Here is a 20,530-nt window from a genome sequence, read left to right on the forward strand (position 1 = left end):
GTTATACTCAGCTTGAATAAAGCAGATACAGAGTTCACAAACATAGAATCTACATTCTAGCAAGTAAGACAGTCATGCAGTCAACTGACATTTATTAGAAATAAAAAACTAAACTGAACAGATAAAAATCTATCACCCATGGAACTTATGTTCTAGTAAAATATACATGTAAATAAATAATATAATTTCAAAAAATAAATCAATACCATGTGAATAGCTGGAGGAGGACTTCTAGGTTAGAGGACAAAGAAGGACGCTGTGGGTTACAGTTCATCTGAGACCTGAAGCCAGGTGAGGAGGGAGGTCAGTAGGGAACTGGAATGTGTTTAACACAAAGAGCATGTTGATGCAATGGAGCCGATGGTGAGGGGACAGTGGGGAGCGAGATTAGAGGAAGGTGCAGCTGATCACAGGGGACCCTGGAGATTCAGGGAGTCTGACTTTTATTCAGAGTGTGGTGAGAAGCAATTGCAGTGTCTGTATTTTGGATGAAGACCTGGGGAAGGGCAAACGATTGCTGGGCAACAATTTGCTGATCTCTAGTCTCATTCTTTACACTCCAGGTCATGCCTCCCTCTTCCCCACTCTTCTCGGGGTCCAGCAATGGCTGGGCTAAACTTATACCCTCTTTCAACATCCCATGGAATCCTTGAAGTGGGCAAAAGATGACAGTGGGTGGGCAAAGATGACCATGACTGCATCCTAACCTGAATGCCTCTTCATGGCTCTACTTCCAGTCAGATTCACCAGGGAAATCTGACCAGTCAGTGAGCAGAGCTGGATTTTAGAACTCACTCAGTTCTTTCCTATAACAACGCCAGGAGCACACGTTAAACTCCAGAATGTGAATGGGGCTCTTTGGGCCACAGATCCCCTAAATGCACTGTCATTGCTGATGGCACCACATTGGGTGGTGTTTCCCTAGTCTATGAAGTTGGTCTATAAACAATGGGTCAGATATACACAAACTGTGTCCTTGCAATACAACTTTTTGGAATTTAGTTTTCACATTGCCTCTCCAACAGTTGAACAAGGAATTCATCATTTTTTTCTAAAGGCTTGGCCACAACCCTCTCCTTTTGTTGGACATTCTTCATCCATTTTGCCTGAAGGAGGTCCATTTATGCATTTCTTTTGCATTTTGTGACAGTACTAACATGGGAGAGGGAAGAAGATGGCATCGCAGGGTCTGTTTCACAGCCCAGCAGAGGCTCTGAGTAATCTGGCGTGACCTTCTCAGTCCCTTCTGGTCAGCAATTCACACACAAAAACATAAGCAGCATCTCATGAGCAAATCACTGGGTTGTGGCCACAAAATCCCTAGTCACTCCAAATATTCCCCAAAATTCCTTAGAACCTTAAGAATAAGAATAACCCACAAACTCCTGTTAGGATCTATTTTCTTTACTCATAGTGTGGTTTTTTTTTTTTCTTGATCTACACTTTCAGTTCAGTTCAGTTCAGTCTCTCAGTCATGTCCGACTCTTTGCAACCCCATGGACTGCAGCACGCCAGGCTTTCCTGTCCATCACCAACTCCCGGAGCTTACTCAAACTCATGTTCATTGAGTCGGTGATGTCATCCGACAATCTCATCCTCTGTCATCCCCTTCTCTTCCCACCTTCAATCCTTCCCAGCATCAGGGTCTTTTCAAATGAGTCAGCTCTTCACATCAGGTGGAAAAAGTATTGGAGCTTCAGCTTCAGCATCAGTCCTTCGAATGAATATTCAGGACTGATTTCCTTTACGATGGACTGGTTGGATCTCCTTGCAGTCCAAAGGACTCTCAAGAGTCTTCTCCAACACCACAGTTCAAAAGCATCAATTCTTTGGCACTCAGCTTTCTTTATAGTCCAACTCTCACATCCATACATGACCACTGGAAAAACCATAGCTTTGACTAGATGGACCTTGTCAGCAAAGTAATGTCTCTGCTTTTTAATATGTTGTCTAAGTCGTCGTAACTCTTCTTCCAAGGAGCAAGCGTCTCTCAATTTCATGACTGCAGTCACCATCTGAAGTGATTTTGGAGCCCAAAAAAATAAAGTCTATCACTGTTTCCATTGTTCCCCCATCTATTTGCCATGAAGTGATGGGACCAGATGCCATGATCTTTGTTTTTTGAATATTGAGTTTTAAGACAACTTTTTCACTCTCCTCTTTCACTTTCATCAAGAGGCTCTTTAGTTCTTCTTCGCTTACTGCCATAAGAGTGGTGTCATCAGCATATCTGAGGTTATTGATATTTCTCCCAGAAAACTTGATTCCAGCTTGTGCTTCATCCAGTCCAGCATTTTGCATGATGCACTCTGCATATTATAAAGTTAAATAAGCAGGGTGAAATATACAGCCCTGACATACTCCTTTCCCAATTTGGAACCAGTCCATCATCCATGTCCAGTTCTAACTGTTGCTTCTTGACCTACATACAGATTTCTCAGGAGGCAGGTAAGGTGGTCTGGTATTCCCATCTCTGGAAGAATTTTCCACAGTTTGTTCTGATCCATACAGTCAAAGACTTTGGCGAAGTCAATAAAACAGAAGTAGATGTTTTTCTGGAACTCTCTTGCTTTTTCTGTGATTCAATGGATGTTGGCAATTTCATCTCTGGTTCCTCTGCCTTTTCTAAATCCAGCTTGAACATTTGAAAGTTCATGGTTCACATACTGGTGAAGCCTGACTTGGAGAATTTTGAGCATTACTTTGCTAGCATGTGAGATGAGTGCAATTGTGTGGTAGTTTGAGCATTCTTTGGCATTGCCTTTCTTTGGGATTGGAATGAAAAGTGACCTTTTCAGTCCTGTGACCCCTGCTGAGTTTTCCAAATTTGCTGGCATATTGAGTGCAGCACTTTAACAGCATCATCTTCCAGGATTTGAAATAGCTCAACTGGAATTCCATCATCTTCACTACCTTTGTTCATAGTGATGGTTCCTAAGGCCCACTTGACTTTGGATTCCAGGATGTCTGGCTCTAGGTGAGTGATCACACCATCTTGGTTATCTGGGTCATGAAGATCTTTTTTGTGTAGTTCTTCTGTGTATTCTTGCCATTTCTTCTTAATATCTTCTGCTTCTGTTAGGTCCCTACCACTTCTGTCCTTTATTGTGCTCATCTTTTCATGAAATGTTCCCTTGGTATCTCTAATTTTCTTGAAGAGATCTCTAGTCTTTCCCATTCTATTGTTTTCCTCTATTTCTTTGCATTGATCACTGAGGAAGGCTTTCTTATCTCTCCTTGCTAGTCTTTGGAACTCTGCATTCAGATGGGAATATCTTACCTTTTCTCCTTTGCCTTTAGCTTTTTTTTTGATCTACACTTTATCACTGCCAATGTCTGAATATATTGTATAGACCATTAATTACAGAAAATGTATTCATGCATCCAACAGCACTGATTGATCCTCTATTATGTACCAGAGACTATGGTATTGATTTAAGATATAACAGTAAGAGAAAATAAACATGACCTCTACCTTTAGTGAGATTACAGCCTATTGCAAGAGGAACACATTAATAAAATGATCACTCAAGTTAATTTCAAATCACAAATATATATTCTATATAAAGGAACAAATATAATGGTAAATTTCTTGTTAAAACCATACCTATAAAAAAAAAAAAACAGGTCAACATCATTAATGTACTGAAAGAAAAAATCCTAGGAATTCCATACCTAGCAAATACATCTTTCAAACATGAAAGTGAAATAGTTACATTATATGTAAATGGTCAAAACATCCCAATTAAAAGGCAGAGAATTTTAGATTGGCATAAAAACCATGCTGCCCACTCAGAAAAGCACTTTAAATACAAAGACACAAGTACATTATAAGTAAAAGGATGGAAAAATATATTCTATGTTAATGACAGTCAAAAGAAGACTAGAGTGATGATGTTAATATCAGACAGTGTTCATTTCAGAGCAAAAAATAGTGCCAGGGATAAAGAAGGTCACCTAATAATAAAGGGTTAGAATAAAATTTGAAACAATTAGTTAATGTGACATAAGATCCTTAAATTTTTATGCACCCAATTACGGACTTTTGAAATACATGAAGTAACAATTGATAGAACTGCATGGGGAAATAGATAAACCCACAATTATAGAGGGAGATTTCACACTTCCTCTCTCAGTAATTGATCGCAGAAGTAAACAGAACAACACCAAGGATACAGTAACCTGAACACCATGACCGCCTTGGCTTCATTCATTCTTACATAACACTCTGCCTGATGACAGTGGAATACACACTTTTTGAGGACACCAAAACACTTACCATGAAAGACCAGGTACTAGATCATAAAGTAAGTTTCAACAAACGTTAAAGGGTTTAAGTCACAGGAATAATGTGTGCTGACCACAGTGAAATTGAGTTAGAAGTCAATAATAGATATACACCTGGAAAATGTTCAAACACTTTGAAACATAATAATGCGTTTCTGAACAGCACATGAGTCATTCAAGAATCAGGAAGTTAGACCACATTCTGAACTTAATGAAAATGAAAAGACATATGCAAATATGTGGGATGATGTTAAAGCAGAAGTTAAGGGGATATTTTTAACACTATATCCATGTAGAAAGAAAGAAAAATTCCAATTTCATCCCATGAGCAAGAGAAAGCTACTCAATATTCTAAGCAGGGGAATGACATAATTAGATTTCAGTTGTTTACATGTCTTTCTGTTCAGCACTAAAACATATGAAGCAACCAGCCTCTCATCCATTGCTCTGGGAGTAAAACATGGTACAATCACTTTGGAATAAACAGTGGTAGTTTCTTATGAAACTAAAAAATGCACAGCTTTGATCCCTTAATTCCACTCATAATTACTTACTGAAAAGAAACAAAGGTTCAGCCATGTCCGACTCTGCAACACCACAGACTGCAGCCTGCCAGGCTCCTCTGTCCATGGGATTTCCCGGGCAAGAATACTGGCTGCTGCTGCTGCTAAGTTGCTTCAGTCGTGTCTGACTCTGTGCAACCCCATAGACGGCAGCCCACCAGGCTCCGCCATCCCTGGGACTCTCCAGGCAAGAATACTGGAGTGGGTTGCCATTTCCTTCTCCAGTGCATGAAAGGGAAAAGTGAATACTGGAGTGAGTAGCCATTTCTTTCTCCAGGGGATCTTCCTGACCAGGGGTCGAACCCATGTCTCCTGCTTGGCAGGTGGATTCTTTACCACTGAGCCACCAGAAACAAAAACAGGTGTGTGTGTGTGTGTATATATATACACATACATAAAAGCTCTGTTCCCAATAGCCAAAGTTATAAATGATACCAAACCACATGCAAAACAATAAAACTGAACAACTTTCTTACACTACTCAAAAAATTAACTCAAAATGGGTTGAAGTTTTACATGTAAGACCTGAAAGACCTGAGGCCATAAAATTCCTAGATGAAAACATAGGAAACAAATTCCTTGCCATGGGTCTTGGCAATGATCTTTTTGGATATGACACCTAAAGCACAAGCAACAAAATAAAAAATAAACAAGTTGGCCTATATCAAACTAAAAGGTTCCTGCACAACAAAAGAAACAGTCAACACGAAAAGGTAACCTACCGAGTGGGAGAAAATGTTTGTCAATCATATATCTGATAAAGGGCTAATATCCAAAATTTGTAAAGAACTGATACAACTCAATAGCGAACAAAGAATCCAAATGACAAATGAACTCAAATTAAATAAACAAAGGACCTGAATAGACATTCTTTTTTCCAAAGAAGATATTCAAATGGACAACAGATATGTGAACAGATACCCAACATCACTGACCACCAGGGGATGAAAATAAAAGCCACGATAAGGTCCCACTCCACACCTGTTAGAATAGCTGCCAGTAAAAACACAGAGACAATAAATGCTGGCAGGGATGCGGATAAAAGGGAATCTTGGTTCACTGCTGGTGGGACTATAAATTTGTTCCATCACTATGGAACAGTATAGAGGGTCCTCAAAAAATTAAATATAGAATTCATATGATCCAGCATCCCACCTACGGGTATATATCCAAAGGAAATGATATCACCATGTCAAAGATATATATACATGCATATCACACATACACACACACATACATACCGTAAAAAGAAGAAAAATCCTTCTTTAAAAAGAAGGAAATCCTATCATTTGCAACAGCATGAAGGGACCTTGAGGGCATTATGCTAAGTGAAATAAGTCAAACAGAGATATATACTGTATGATCTCACTTAAATGTGGAATCTAAAAACCCTTACAAACTCATAGAAAAAGAGATCAGATTTGAGGTTACCAGAGGCAGGGGTGGGGCTGGGGGATAGAAGGAAGGGGGTCAAAAGTCACAAGTTTGCAGTTATAAGCAAGTCCTGGGATGAACATACAGGTAACACAAGTGTGCGGTACATTGGGAAGCTGCTGAGATTGTAGATCCCAAAAGTTCTCATCACAAGAAAAAGGTTTTTTTCTTTCTCTCATTTTTTCTTGTATCTGCATCAAATGATCCACTTGGCTGGGGCTGAAGGCGGTCTTTCACCTGTCGTGCAAGCCCTTGAGGACCTCCAGGTCTGCCAAGGGTGCCTCTGAGTGCCAAGTATCAGGTAAGCGCTCACAGCAGGGGTCTGGGGTTCAGCACTGAGGCAGTACCTGCGGCTCCACGTTTGGTGCCCTGCAACTATTAAGGATAAACGTGCCCTTTCCTGAGAGAAGAAAAACTAAATAAAAGCACACCTCCTTCTGCAGGTCATGAGGTGGAAGGCTGGATTCCGCTGTCTCACTGCGTCCCTGTGTGCCAGGACCAGGAGCTCCCAGACATGGCGAAGGGCATGGCCCTTTGTGTTTTCTCCACATGCCAATGGGCATCTGATAGGAGAATCGTGGCCTGGGGGCCCTGCATCAGAATGTACCAGGCAGTGTGCACACCGGGTGAGTTTGACTCTTGGAACTCCCCTGCACATGACCCCTGGCCCGGGAAAGGGAGGGGGCAAGCCGCACACCCAGGTGCCTGGTGCTGGGAAAACTAGTCTGCAAGGCGCTGCGGGGGGTGCTGAGGGACTCTGCCTGCCTCCTGCCCTTCCTCCTCGCCCCCGCTGTCTCTCCCATTACCCCTTTAACCCCTCCCCGCTGAAGCCCTGACAGCATCCACCCTTAGGGCTTTGGAAGGCTTAGTTAAGGGCCGCCTGGAACACCAGCAGTGCCCCCAGGATCGCACATTACAGGTAAAGTGTCGCTCAGTCGTGTCCGACTCTTTGCGACCCCATGAACTGTAGCCCTCCAGGCTCCTCTGTCCATGGGATTCTCCAGGCAAGAAGACTGGAGTGGGGTGCCATTTCCTTCTCCATTACAGGTAAGTCTATCACATCAACTACCTTCTTGCTCTTTGCCTCTTACATCAGACTCTCAATGTCCTATTTTGAAACTCGCTGCTTAGCCTGCAAAGTCCGCATCAGCCACTTCCCTTCTTTACTGGATTCAGGAAAACACTTGCCTGAGCGCCACCTTGACATCCTTGTTCCACAGAGAGTAGATGAGGGGGTTCAGGGCGGGGCTGACTGCTGGGTACAGCACGGCGACAACTTTGCCGTTTTCCAAGGAGGAGCCGGGCCCCGGGAGGATGTAAGTGTGGATGACGGTGGAGTCGTACAAGGTGACCACCAGGAGGTGGGAGGAGCTGGTGGGGAAGGCGCGCCGCTTGCCTGCGGCCGAGCGCATGCGCAGGATGGGCACTGATGCTGCCGTAGGAGGCCAAGGTGAGAAGGAAGTTGACGACCCCGAAGTAGACGTCAGCGATGACTATCATGACGTTGTTCAGCGTGGCTGGGCTGCAGGAGAGCAGCAGCAGCAGCGTGGGGACTTCACAGAGAAAATGCCGGATCTGATTGGGGCCGCAGAATGTCAGCCTTGTCATCAGGCCTGCGTGCACGGACGTGCGGACCGCACTGACGGCCCACACGCTGCCGGCCAGCAGGGCGCAGACAGGCCGGCCCATCCGCGAGCTGCAGTGCAGCGGGCGGCAGATGGCCACGTAGCGGTCGTAGGCCATGACCGTCAGCAGCAGCAGCTCGGCCCGCAGAAACCAGGTCAGGAAGTAAGAGTTGAGTCATGCATCCCTGATAGGAGATGGTGCCACCCTTGACCGCCAGGTTCTCCAGCAATTTGGGGAGAACTGTAGAAGTGCAGACGATGTCTAAAACGGCCAGGTTGGTGAGAAAGAAGTACATTGGGGTATGGAGGCCTGAGTGCAGGCTGATGGCCGTGACAATGAGGGTGTTCCCTACAAGAGCCCCCAGGAAAAGGAGGAGGAACAAGGCCAGGAAGAGACCCCGGAGCCCAGGCTCCTCTGAGCTCTGCAGGGCAAACTCCTCCACAGCTGTGCGGTTGTGTGTGTCCATGTGGTGGTCGAGCCCTTGCAGCCTCTGGGACGCAGCCGGCCTGGCACAGGGAGACATGGGGTGGTAGGGCAGAGCTGCGGGAATGTTTGTTGTTGGCAGCTTTGCTGCAGAAAGCACATAATTAAGATATCAGCCAAGGTCCCAGCACCCAGGGAGACATTCAGGGATGTTACTCCACTCTGCCCCCCTGGTGACCCTCATCAGCCCCACAGACACCCCGTCTCACGACAGCCTCCATCACTACCTGGACCACACAGAAGGGCAGTCTGAGTCCGCAGTCCGCCTTGCCCTGGTTCTGAACACTTCCTGCAGCTTCCAGAGACGCGGAAGCTCTCTACAGCACGTGTGCTGGGCCCGCCACCGTGTGGGGAAGACCCCATCAAGCCCAGCACAAAACGCCAGATTCCCAAAAAGAAAACCCAGTCAGCTGGGTCAGGGCTTAGGGAAGGGAGGGAAGCTTTACCCTTGCCAGCTGCAAAGTGGGTGCTCACGGGGGAGTACAGGGTCTTGGAAGGGAATGAGCGGCCAGGGACACAAAGGCTCCAGCTCTTGGAGGAAGGTTGCCCTCAGCTGTCGGAGTCAGCTGTGGACGGACCTGGCCACAGCCCATTAGTTGCAACCACAGCTGCCCAGCCCTGCCTGGGCTACTCCCAGCTGTGCCCTCAGGTAGGGCAGACTCGGTGAGCTGAGGAGTCTGTGTCATCAGACTCTTGTGTTCGTGGTTCTGACTCCATCCCTCACTCCCCAGCTGGATGAGGGTCAGGCTGGGCTGGGGGCTGGGACACAGGAAGGAAGGACACACAGAGGTCAGCGTGGCCGCAGGACCCCCAGCTTCTACGCTAACCCAGCTCCCTGGCCTCCCCCACAGCCTAGCACACCTGTCCCCCAGCCCTCTGGGACCACCAGGCCTCCGGGAGTCCAGCTCAGTTGAAGAGACCATCTTCCTTGTGCCCATGAGCAGTTAGATCAAAGCACTCGGGGGAAGGGAGGCCACCATGCCTGCCTCCCTGGTGCCAGCCCCAGGCAGCCCCAGAGGGTGTTATGACCTGCTCTGGGGGTTCAGGAGGGCTGAACCCTAACCCTACCTGGAAACAAGTGTCAACAACACAGGAAGGCTTGTCACTCCCCAGTGGAATGCAAGCAAAGACATGTGATTTGTAGACGTGTGTCCTCAGCCGTAATCCGTGGTGAAGCTCCAGGACAGGGAGGCGCTGGGCTCCCTGGTGGCCTCGTCAGCTACTCGTCTAGTCCTCTCACCCTCGCGCTCCCACCCCTGCAGAGCTGAGGTGCCACTGAGTTGCAGGACGGGTTCCCGCCTGCTGGTCACTGCCGGCCCTGTCCAGTGCCACACACCACACACAGCCCTTCTTAGCAGTCACCTGCCATTTGTAGGCATGAGTTCCCCAAGCCCCCTCTGGCTGCACATCTGAGCCGCCTGGATCCCCTCTGGCACCCCAGGTGCCTGTCCAGCTATGTTGGTTGGCTGCCCACCGAACTTCACCTCTGATTCACGGAACCCCTGCTGGGTCAGGGGCCTCGGGACCTGGTTTCTCTTAAAGAGCTCAATCTGTTTAGAAGCCTAGCCACACTGCTGGCTTCCTCCCTCCTACTGATCTGGGGCAAAGATAGGTCACAGACCAGCAGCAGCTTCCTGGGAACGTTCCAGTTTCAGGGGTGGGGTGGTAAAAGACAAGCAAAGCAATTTGGGCATCATTTTTTCCACAATAAAATAGGTCAAGACAAAACAAATCTGTCTTTTGCAGAAACATCAAAAGGAAAACTAGGGAAGGTAGTCCCAAAGGCGTGAAGAGACAAGGACAGAAAGTCACTCACTGTGAATGTCAGTGATGAGCCTCTGCTCGGCTCCTGTCCTAAAGAGACGACGTTTACATTTTCACGGAAAAATACAAGAAATTCTTCCTCTGGTGGAAGACTAGACTAGACATAGCCTGAAGCCCATCTCCCAGCTCAGTGACTCCTTTGGCTGCTGTTGACCTTTAAAAAGAGTCCGTCCCTTCCGGTGGACGCTGAGGCTCAAGGGAGCTAGGAGCACCACCAGACACATCTCTCAGGGAGCAATTACCCCTCCTGAAGGCAAACAAGGGCCTCTGTGGGCACAGTCCCCAGGCTGAGCAGAACCAGGACCCCCAACGGGCACAGAGAAGGGACAGGGGGCCTGGTGCCACAGGGGACAGGGCTCCGGGCAGCAGGGCTCAGTGTGAACACAGCATTAGCTGGCGGCTTCTCTGCCAAGGGTCTCTTCCGTGTATAAGACGGGAGCTGTGCACAACCAGATCCTGTGAGAAAGATGGGTTTCATTTCAAACAGATTTAATTTTTAAAACAGTGTTTAGATTTCTGTAAAATTTGAGAAGACAGTACAGAGAGTCCCTTTAAGCCCCACGCCCAGTTTCCCTGAATGTTTACACCTCACGTTAGTGTGGTATACTTGGTACCATTGATGAACCAATGTTGACATTATCAACTGAAGTCCACAGTTAGTTCAGACTGCATTACTTTTCACCCAATGTCCTTTTTCTGTCCCAGGATCTCATCAGGACACCACATGTCATTTAGGGTTCTCTTGGCTGACAGTGTCTCAGACTTTCCTTAGTTTTGGCGACCTTGGCAGTTTTGAGGGGTGCTGGCCAGGCATTTTGTAGATGTTCCTCTGTTGGGACTTTGCTGTTTTTCTTGTGATCAGACTAGGGTGAAGGGTTTGGGGAGGAGATCACAGAAGTGAGGATCCTCAACACATCATATCAGAAGACACACCATCAACTAGACTCTCACCACTGATAGCAGCCCTGACAAGATGTCTGTGGCTCTTGGAAAGATAAAAAGCAAGTGGCATTTCAAGAAGCCACTGGTAAAAGGCTGAGGTTGACAACTGCAGCACCAGCACATACAGGAAGCAGCTGTTTCCTGAGCCTGGGTAACAGGGTCAAAGGGAAGCAGAGGACGGTGTAACCCCTACCCATCTCAGTTCCCACCCGACACCCAGGACCTCGGCTGCAGGCAGAGCCCAGCTGGGGTAACGGGCTGTGCTCCTCCGCGAGCCGAAGCCCCTCACCCACGCTGCATCAGTGCCTCCTTCACCACCTTCCCCTGGGACAGAGAGCAATTGGCCCAGAAGCTCACAGAACACATCCAGAAAGCAATCTGAGAGGTTTGAACCATTTTATTATTAAAATATTATTTTCACAGAAATATAACAGACAATATTAAGATCTATGTGAACCAAAAAAGACCCAGAATAGCCAAAGCCATTTTGAGAAAGAATTACAAATCTTGAGGCATAACACTTTCTAATTTTAATCTATATTACCAAGATACAGTGATCAAAAGAGTATGGTACTGGCATAAAAACAAGTATAAATATCAGTGGAACTAAATAGAGAGCCCAGAAATAAGCTCACACAAAATGGTCAATTAATTTATGACAAAGGATCCAAGAATATATAATGAGGAAAGGACAGTCTATTTGATAAATAGTATTGGCAAACTAGGCAGCCACATACAAAAGAATAAAACTACTTTACACCATATGCAAAAATTAACTCAAAATACATTAAAGACTTGAGTATAAGATCAAAAACCTTGGAATTTCTAGAGGACAACACGGGCTAAAAGCTCCTTGACATCAGTCTTGGCAATCGTTTTTTGGATGTGTCACCAAAAGGCAACAAGAGCAAAAAGAAACAAGTGAAACTACATCAAACTAAAAAGTTTCTGCACAGCAAAAGAAACCATCAACAAAAGGAAAAGGCAACCTACTGAATGAGAAAACATATTTTCAAAGCATATATCCAACAATGTATTGTAATATCTAAAATATATTTTTTTAAAAACTCCTACAACACAGTTCAGTTCAGTTCGGTAGCTCAATTGTGTCCAACTCTTTGCAACCTCACGGACTGCAGCATGCCAGGCTTCACTGTGCATCACCAACTCCTGGATATTGCTCAAACTCATGTCATCCAACCATCTCATCCTCTGTCGTCTCTTTCTTCTCTCGCCTTCAATCTTTCCCAGCATCAGGGTCTTTTCAAATGAGTCAGTTCTTCACATCAGGTGGAAAAAGTATTAGAGCTTCAGCTTCAGCGTCAGTCCTTCCAATGAATATTCAGGACTGATTTCCTTTAGGATGGACTGGTTGGATCTCCTTGCAGCCCAAGGGACTCTCAAGAGTCTTCTCCAACACCACAGTTCAAAAGCATCAATTCTTCAGTGCTCAGCTTTCTTTATGGCCCAACTCTCATACCCAAAGATGACTACTGGAAAAACCATACCTTTGACCAGATGAACCTTTGTTGGCAAAATAATGTCTCTGCTTTTGAATATGCTGTCTAGGTTGGTCATAGCTTTTCTTCCAAGGAGCAAGTGTCTTTTAATTTCATGGTTGCAATCACCATCTGCAGTGATTGTGGAGCCCAAAAAATAAAGTCTGTCACTGTTTCCATTGTTTCCCCATCTAGTTGTCATGAAGTGATGGGACTGGATGCCATGATCTTCGTTTTTTGAATGTTGAGTTTTAAGGCAACTTTTTCACTCTCCTCTTTCACTTTCATCAAGAGGCTCTTCAGTTCCTCTTTGCTTTCTGCCATAAGGGTGGTGTCATCTGCGTATCTGAGGTTATTGATATTTCTCCCAGCAATCTTAATTTCAGCTTCTGCTTCATCCAGCCCTGCATTTTGCATGATGTACTCTGCATATAAGTTAAATAAGCAGGGTGACAATATACAGCCTTGATGTACTCCTTTCCCAATTTGGAACCACTTCATTTTTCCATGTCCAGTTCTAACTGTTGCTTCTTGACCTGCATACAGATTTCTCAGGGGGCAGGTAAGGTGGTCTGGCATTCCCATCTCTTGAAGAATTTTCCACAGTTTGTTGTGGTCCACACAGTCAAAGGCTTTGGCATAGTCAACAAAGTAGAAATAGATGTTTTTCTGGAACTCTCTTGCTTTTTCGATGATCCAGCAGATGTTGGATCATAGAATTTGATCTCTGGTTCCTCTGCCTTTTCTAAATCCAGCTTGAACATCTAGAAGTTCTCAGTTCATGTACTGTTGAAGCCTCACTTGGAGAATTTTGAGCATTACTTTGCTAGCGTGTGAGATGAGTACAATTGTGCAGTAGTTTGAACATTCTTTGGCATTGGCTTTCTTTGGGATTGGAATGAAAACTGGCCATTTCCAGTCCTGTAGCCACTGCTGAGTTTTCAAAATTTGCTGGCATATTAAGTGCAGCACTTTAACAGCATCATCTTTTAGGACTTGAAATAGCTCAGCTTGAATTCCATCACCTCCACTAGCTTCTTGGTGATGCTTCCTAAGGCCCACTTGACTTCACATTCCAGGATGTCTGGCTCTAGGTGAGTGATCATACCATTGTTATTATCCAGGTCATGAAGATCTTTTTTGTACAGTTCTTCTGTGTATTCTTGCCACCTCTTCTAATCTCTTCTGCTTCTGTTAGGTCCATAGCATTTCTGTCCTTTATTGTGCCCATCTTTGCATGAAACGTTCCCCTGGTATCTCTAATTTTCTTGAAGAGATCTCTAGTCTTTCCCATTCTATTGTTTTCCTCTATTTCTTTGCATTGATCACTGAGGAAGGCTTTCTTACCTCTCCTTGCTATGCTTTGGAACTCTGCATTCAGATGGGTATATCTTTCCTTTTCTTCTTTGCCATTAGCTTCTCCTAGAACTGTTTAGTTCTTCCTACAACTCAATAGCAAACAAATCAATTTAAAAATGGGCAGAAGATTTGAATAGACATTTTTTTCCAAAGAAGACATACAGTGGCCAGTTCAGTTCAGTCGCACAGTCGTGTCTGACTCTTTGCGACCCCATGAATCGCAGCACGCCAGGCCTCTCTGTCCATCACCAACTCCCGGAGTTTACCCAAACCCATGTGCATCGAGTCAGTGATGCCATCCAACCATCTCATCCTCTGTCATCCCCTTCTCCTCCCGCCCCCAATCCTTCCCAGCATTAGGGTCTTTTCCAATGAGTCAACTCTTCACATGAGGTGGCCAAAGTATTGGAGTTTCAGCTTCAACATCAGTCCTTCCAATGAACACCCAGGACTGACCTCCTTTAGGATGGAGTGACTGGATCTCCTTGCAGTCCAAGGGACTCTCAAGAGTCTTCTCCAACACCACAGTTCAAAAGCATCAATTCTGCTGTGCTCAGCTTTCTTCACCGTCCAACTCTCTCATCCATACATGACCACTGGAAAAACCATAGCTTTGACTAGACGGACCTTTGTTGGCAAAGTAACGTCTCTGCTTTTAAATATGCTATCTAGGTTGGTCATAACCTTCCTTCCAAGGAGTAAGCGTCTTTTAATTTCATGGCTGCAATCACCATCAGCAGTGATTTTGGAGCCCCCAAAAATAAAGTCTGGCACTGTTTCCACTGTTTCCCAATCTATTCCCCATGAAGTGATGGGACCAGATGCCATGATCTTAATTTTCTGAACGTTGAGCTTTAAGCCAACTTTTTCACTCTCGTCTTTCACTTTCATCAAGAGGCTCTTTAGTTCCTCTTTGCTTTCTGCCACGAGGGTGGTGTCATCTGCATATCTGAGGTTATTGATATTTCTCCCAGCAATCTTGATTCCAGCTTGTGTTTCTTCCAGCCCAGCATTTCTCATGATGTACTCTGCATATAAGTTAAATAAGCAGGGTGACAGTATACAGCCTTGATGTACTCCTTTTCCTATTTGGAACCAGTCTGTTGTTCCATGTCCAGTTCGAACTGTTGCTTCCTGACCTGCATACAGGTTTCTCAAGAGACAGGTCAGATGGTCTGGTATTCCCATCTCTTTCAGAATTTTCCACAGTTTATTGTGATCCACACAGTCAAAGGTTTTGGCATAGTCAATAAAGCAGAGATAGATGTTTTTCTGGAACTGTCTTGCTTTTTCGATGATCCAGAGGATATTGGCAATTTGATCTCTGGTTCCTCTGCCTTTTCTAATGAACATCTGGAATTTCACGGTTCACGTATTGTTGAAGCCTGGCTTGGAGAATTTTGAGCATTACTTTACTAGCGTGTGAGATGAGTGGCCAACAGATCCATAAATCATTAATCAAAACCACAGTGAGTTATCACCAAACACCAGCTAAAGTGACTATTGTGAAAAAGACAAAAAATAACACGTGTTGGTGAAGATGCAGAGAAAAGGGAATTCCGGTACACTGTTGGTGTAAAGGTAAGCTGGTATAGCCACTGTGAAAGAGTATGGGGTTTCCTCAAAAATTAAAGATAAAGCTACTATATGGTCTAGCAATTCCACTTCTGGGTACTTCTCTGAAGAAAATGAAAACATTAATTCAAAAAAATACAAGCACTCCAATGTTCATAGCTGCATTATTTACAACAGCCAAGACATGGAAACACACACACACACACAGTGGAATATTATTCTACCATAAAAAAGAAGATCTTGCCATTTGCAACAACAAAGGTGGACCTTGGGAGCATTATGCTAAATGAAATAAGTTAGACAAAGACAAATAACATAACCTCACTTACAAGTCCAGTCTTGAAAAGAGAGTGAGGTCTTGGATACAGAAAAAGAATGGTGGTTATCAGATGTGGGACAAAGATGGGGGAGCAACATTGGCAAAAGGCACGAGGTTCTCATTATAAACGGGTCATGGATATAATATACAGCAACTATAGTCAATAATACTAAATGTCATATTTGAAAGTTGTGGAAAGAAAAATCTTGAAAGTTCTTATCATGAGAAAAATATATGTAACTCTGTGATATGACAGATGTTAACTAGACCTACTGTGGTGATCAGCTTACGGTGTGTACAAATATTGCATCATGTTGTATAACCTGAACAGAGGATGAGATGGTTGGATGGCATCACCGACTCGATGGACATGGGTTTGGGTGGACTCCGGGAGTTGGTGATGGACAGAGAGGCCTGGCGTGCTGCAATTCATGGGGTCGCAAAGAGTCGGACACGACTGAGTGACTGAACTGAAATGAACTGAATATAATGCTACATGCCAATTGTACCACAATAAAAATTTATTTTATAAAATTCACAAATAAAAAAGAAAAATTACTCTAGATACTAATGCAGACTGTGGATTTTGAGTGATAATGATGTGTCAGTGTAGGTTCATCCGTTTCAATGATTGCACCACTCTGGAGGGATGTTGACAGTGGGGGTGGTGTGAGGGGGGTAGGAGGTACATGGGAAATCTCTGACTTCCTGGCCAATTCTGTTGTGAGCCTGAAAGTGCTTTAAAAATTAAAGTCAATTTCTTTAATTTTTTTATTGAAGGATAATTACTTTGCAGAATTTTGTTGTTTTCTATCAAACCTCAACTTGAATCAGCCACAGCCACAGGGTACATTACACACACACCCTCCCTTTTGAACCTCCCTCCCATCTCCCTCCCCATCACACCCCTCTAGGTTGATACAGAGCCCCTGTTTGAGTTTCCTGAGCCATACAGCAAATTCCCATTGGCTGTCTATTTTACATACGGTAATATAAGTTTCCATGTTACTCTTTCCATACATCTCACCCTATCCTCCCCTCTCCCCAAGTCCATAAGCCTATTTTCTATGTCTGTTTCTCCACTGCTCCCCTGAAAATAAATTCTTCAGTACCATTTTTCTAGATTCCATATATATGCGTTAGAATACGATATTTATCTTACTCTTTCTGACTCACTTCATTCTGTATAATAGGCTCTAGGTTCATCCACCTCATCAGAACTGACTCAGATGAGTTCCTTTTTATGGTTGAGTTATAGTCCATTGTGTGTATGCACCACAACTTCTTTATCCATTCATCTGTCAGTGGACATCTGGGTTGCTTCCATGTTCTAGCTGTTGCAAATAGTGCTTCAGTGAACAATGGGATACATGTGTCTTTTTCAATTTTGGTTTCCTCGGGGTATATGCCTAGGAGTGGGATTGCTGGGTCATATGGTGGTTTTACTCCTAGTTGTTTAAGGAATCTCCATACCATCTTCCATAGTGACTGTATCAATTTACATCCCCACCAACAGTGCAAGAGCATTCCCTTTTCTCCACACCCTCTCCAGCATCTACTGTTTGTAGACTTTTTATGATGGCCATTCTGGCCAGTGTGAGGTGATATCTCATTGTAGTTTTCATTTGCATTTCTCTAATAACGAGCAACATTGAGCATCTTTTCATGTGTTTGTTAGCCATCTGTATGTCTTCTTTTGAGAAATGTCTGTTTAAGTCTTTGTCCCATTTTTTGATTTGGTTGTCTGTTTTGCTGGCATTGAGTTGTACGAGCTGCTTGTACAGCTCGTAGTATTTTGGAAATTAATCTTTTGTCAGTTGTTTCATTTGCTATTATTTTCTCCCATTCTGAAAGTTGTCTTTTCACCTTGCTTATAGTTTCCTTTGCTGTGCAAACACTTTTAAGTTTAATCAGGTCCCACTTATTTACTTTTGTTTTTATTTCCATTACTCTAGGAAGTGGGTCATAGAGGATCTTGCTTTGATTTATGTCAGAGAGTGTTCTGCCTATGTTTTCCTCTAAGAGTTTTATAGTTTCTGGTCTTACATTTAGGTCTTTAATCCATTTTGAGTTTATCTTTGTGTATGGTGTTAGGAAGTGTTCTAATTTCATTCTTTTGCATGTAGCTGTCCTGTTTTTCCAGAACCATTTATTGAAGAGGCTGTCTTTGCCCCATTGCATACTCTTGCCTCCTTTGTCAAAAATAAGGTATTCAAAAAAATAAATAAATAAGGTATCCATAGGTGCATGGGTCTATTTCTGGGCTTTCTATCTTGTTCCATCGGTCTTTATTTCTGTTTTTGACCAGTACCATACTGTCTTGATGACGGTAGCTTTGTGGTATAATCTGAAGTCAGGAAGGGTGACTCCTCCAGTTCCATTCCTCTTTCTCAAGACTGCTTTGGCTATTCGGGGTCTTTTGTGTTTCTATATGAATTGTGAAATTTTTTGTTCTAGTTCTGTGAAAAATGCCATTGGAAATTTTATAGGGGCCACATTGAATCTGTAGATTGCATTTGGTAGTATAGTCATTTCCACAATATTGATTCTTCCTACCTAGGAACATGGAATATTTCTCTGTTTATGTCATCTTTCTTTCATTAGTGTCTTATAATTTTCTGGGTACAGTTCTTTTGTCTCCTTAGGTAAGTTTATTCCTAGATATTTAATTCTTTTTGTTGCAATGGTGAATGGGATTGATTCCTTAATTTCTATTTTTTAATTTTTCATTGTTAGTATATAGAAAGGCAAGTGATTTCTGTGTATTGATTTTGTATCCTGCAACTTTGCTAAATTCACTGATCAGCTCTAGTAATTCTCTGGTACTATCTTTAGGGTTTTCTATGTAGTATCATGTCACCTGCAAACAGTGAGAGCTTCACTTCTTTTCCGATCTGGATTCACTTTATTTCTGTTCTTCTCTGATTGCTGGAGCTAGGACTTCCAGAACTATGTTGAATAATAGTGGTGAAAGTGGAGACCCTTGTCTTGTTCCTGATCTTAGGGGGAATGTATTCAGTTTTTCACCATTGAGAATGTTTGCTGTAGGCTTATCATATATGGCCTTTACTATGTTGAGGTAGATTCCTTCTATCCCCATTTTTTGAAGAGTTTCAATCATAAATGAGTGCTGAATTTTTTCAAAGGTTTTTTTTGCATCTATTGAGATTATCATATGGCTTTTATCTTTCAATTTGTTAATATAGTGTATCAACTTGATTGATTTGCATATATTGAAGAATCCTTGCATTCCTGGAATAAACCCAAATAGGAAAAGGAGTACGTCAAGGCTGTATATTGTCACTCTGCTTATTTAGCTTATATGCAGAGTATATCATGAGAAACGCTGGCCTGGAAGAAACACAAGCTGGAATCAAGATTGCTGGGAGAAATATCAATAATCTCAGATATGCAGATGACACCACCCTCATGGCAGAAAGCGAAGAAGAACTAAAGAGCCTCTTGATGAAAGTGAAAGACGAGAGTGAAAAAGTTGGCTTAAAGCTCAACATTCAGAAAATTAAGATCATGGCATCTGGTCCCATCACTTCATGGGAGATAGATAGAGAAACAGTGAAAACAGTGTCCGACTTTATTTTCCTGGGCTCCAAAATCACTGCTGATGGTGATTGCAGCCATGAAATTAAAAGACGCTTACTCCTTGGAGGGAAGGTTATGACCAGCCTAGATAGCATATTAAAAAGCAGAGACATTACTTTGCCAACAAAGGTCCGTCTAGTCAAGGCTATGGTTTTTCCAGTAGTCATGTATGGATGAGAGAGTTGGACGGTGAAGAAAGCTGAGCGCTGAAGAATTGATGCTTTTGAACTGTGGTGTTGGAGAAGACTCTTGAGAGTCCCTTGGACTGCAAGGAGATCCAACCAGTCCATCCTAAAGGAAATCAGTTCTGAATATTCATTGGAAGGACTGATGCTGAAGCTGAAACTCCAATCCTTCGGCCACCTGCTGCGACGAACTGACTCATTTGAAAAGACCCTGATGCTGGGAAAGATTGAAGGCAGAAGGAGAAGGGGACAACAGAGGATGAGATGGTTGGATGGCATCACAGACTCGATGGACATGAGTTTGAGTAAACTCCAGGGGATGGTGATGGACAGGGAGGCCTGGCGTGCTGCAGTCCATGGGGTTGCAAAGAGTCAGACACGACTGAGGGACTGAACTGAACTGAGGGTTAGTTCTCTGGTTGTTTAGGGTCTTGGAGTCGGTGCTCCTACTCAGGGCTTGATCTCTCCAAAGGCCAGCCTAGGTTCAATCTACCATGAGGAATTTCACCTGAAATGAAAAGCCTTTATTTGAGCTCCAAAAGCCAGTGCACAAGAACACAACGGAGATCTCGGGCTCAGAAGAAACTCCGCATCATCTGCCGCACGCACAGGCCTCCTTGCATCGCAACAGAGGACTCGAGGGTCTGTCCTTGGCAGTGGTCAAAAGAACCAATAAAGTCAATTTTTTAAAAAATGGTAGACATATAAATAAACACTGAACTTAAGAAACAAGAAAAATATCAAAAAGAAAGAAAGAAACTGAAAGGAAATAGGAGAGAGCATTTGATGGAGATAAAAAAAGCAAAGCAGGAACCGTGATCACTGTGAGGCTTT

General features: G+C 43.8%; 1 protein-coding gene across 2 annotated transcripts in view; it reads right to left on the minus strand.

The window, feature by feature from the left end:
- Window positions 1-7,640, minus strand: part of CYP2E1 (cytochrome P450 family 2 subfamily E member 1) — a 46,225-nt gene extending 38,585 nt beyond the window's left edge. Inside the window, exon 1 of one of the 2 annotated variants that reach the window (XM_081572717.1) lies at window positions 7,473-7,640. In XM_081572717.1, coding sequence (XP_081428843.1) covers window positions 7,473-7,491 — 19 coding nt within the window. In that variant the 5' untranslated portion in view covers window positions 7,492-7,640. Of the gene's footprint in view, window positions 1-6,715; window positions 6,864-7,472 lie in introns of those variants that run through there. The other variant, XM_081572718.1, reaches the window with a different exon arrangement.
- Between the last annotated feature and the right edge of the window lie 12,890 nt (window positions 7,641-20,530).

The sequence above is a fragment of the Giraffa tippelskirchi genome, chromosome 2 (assembly GCF_054371585.1).
Source record: "Giraffa tippelskirchi isolate mGirTip1 chromosome 2, T2T-mGirTip1v1.2.pri, whole genome shotgun sequence".
NCBI classification, from domain to species: domain Eukaryota; kingdom Metazoa; phylum Chordata; class Mammalia; order Artiodactyla; family Giraffidae; genus Giraffa; species Giraffa tippelskirchi.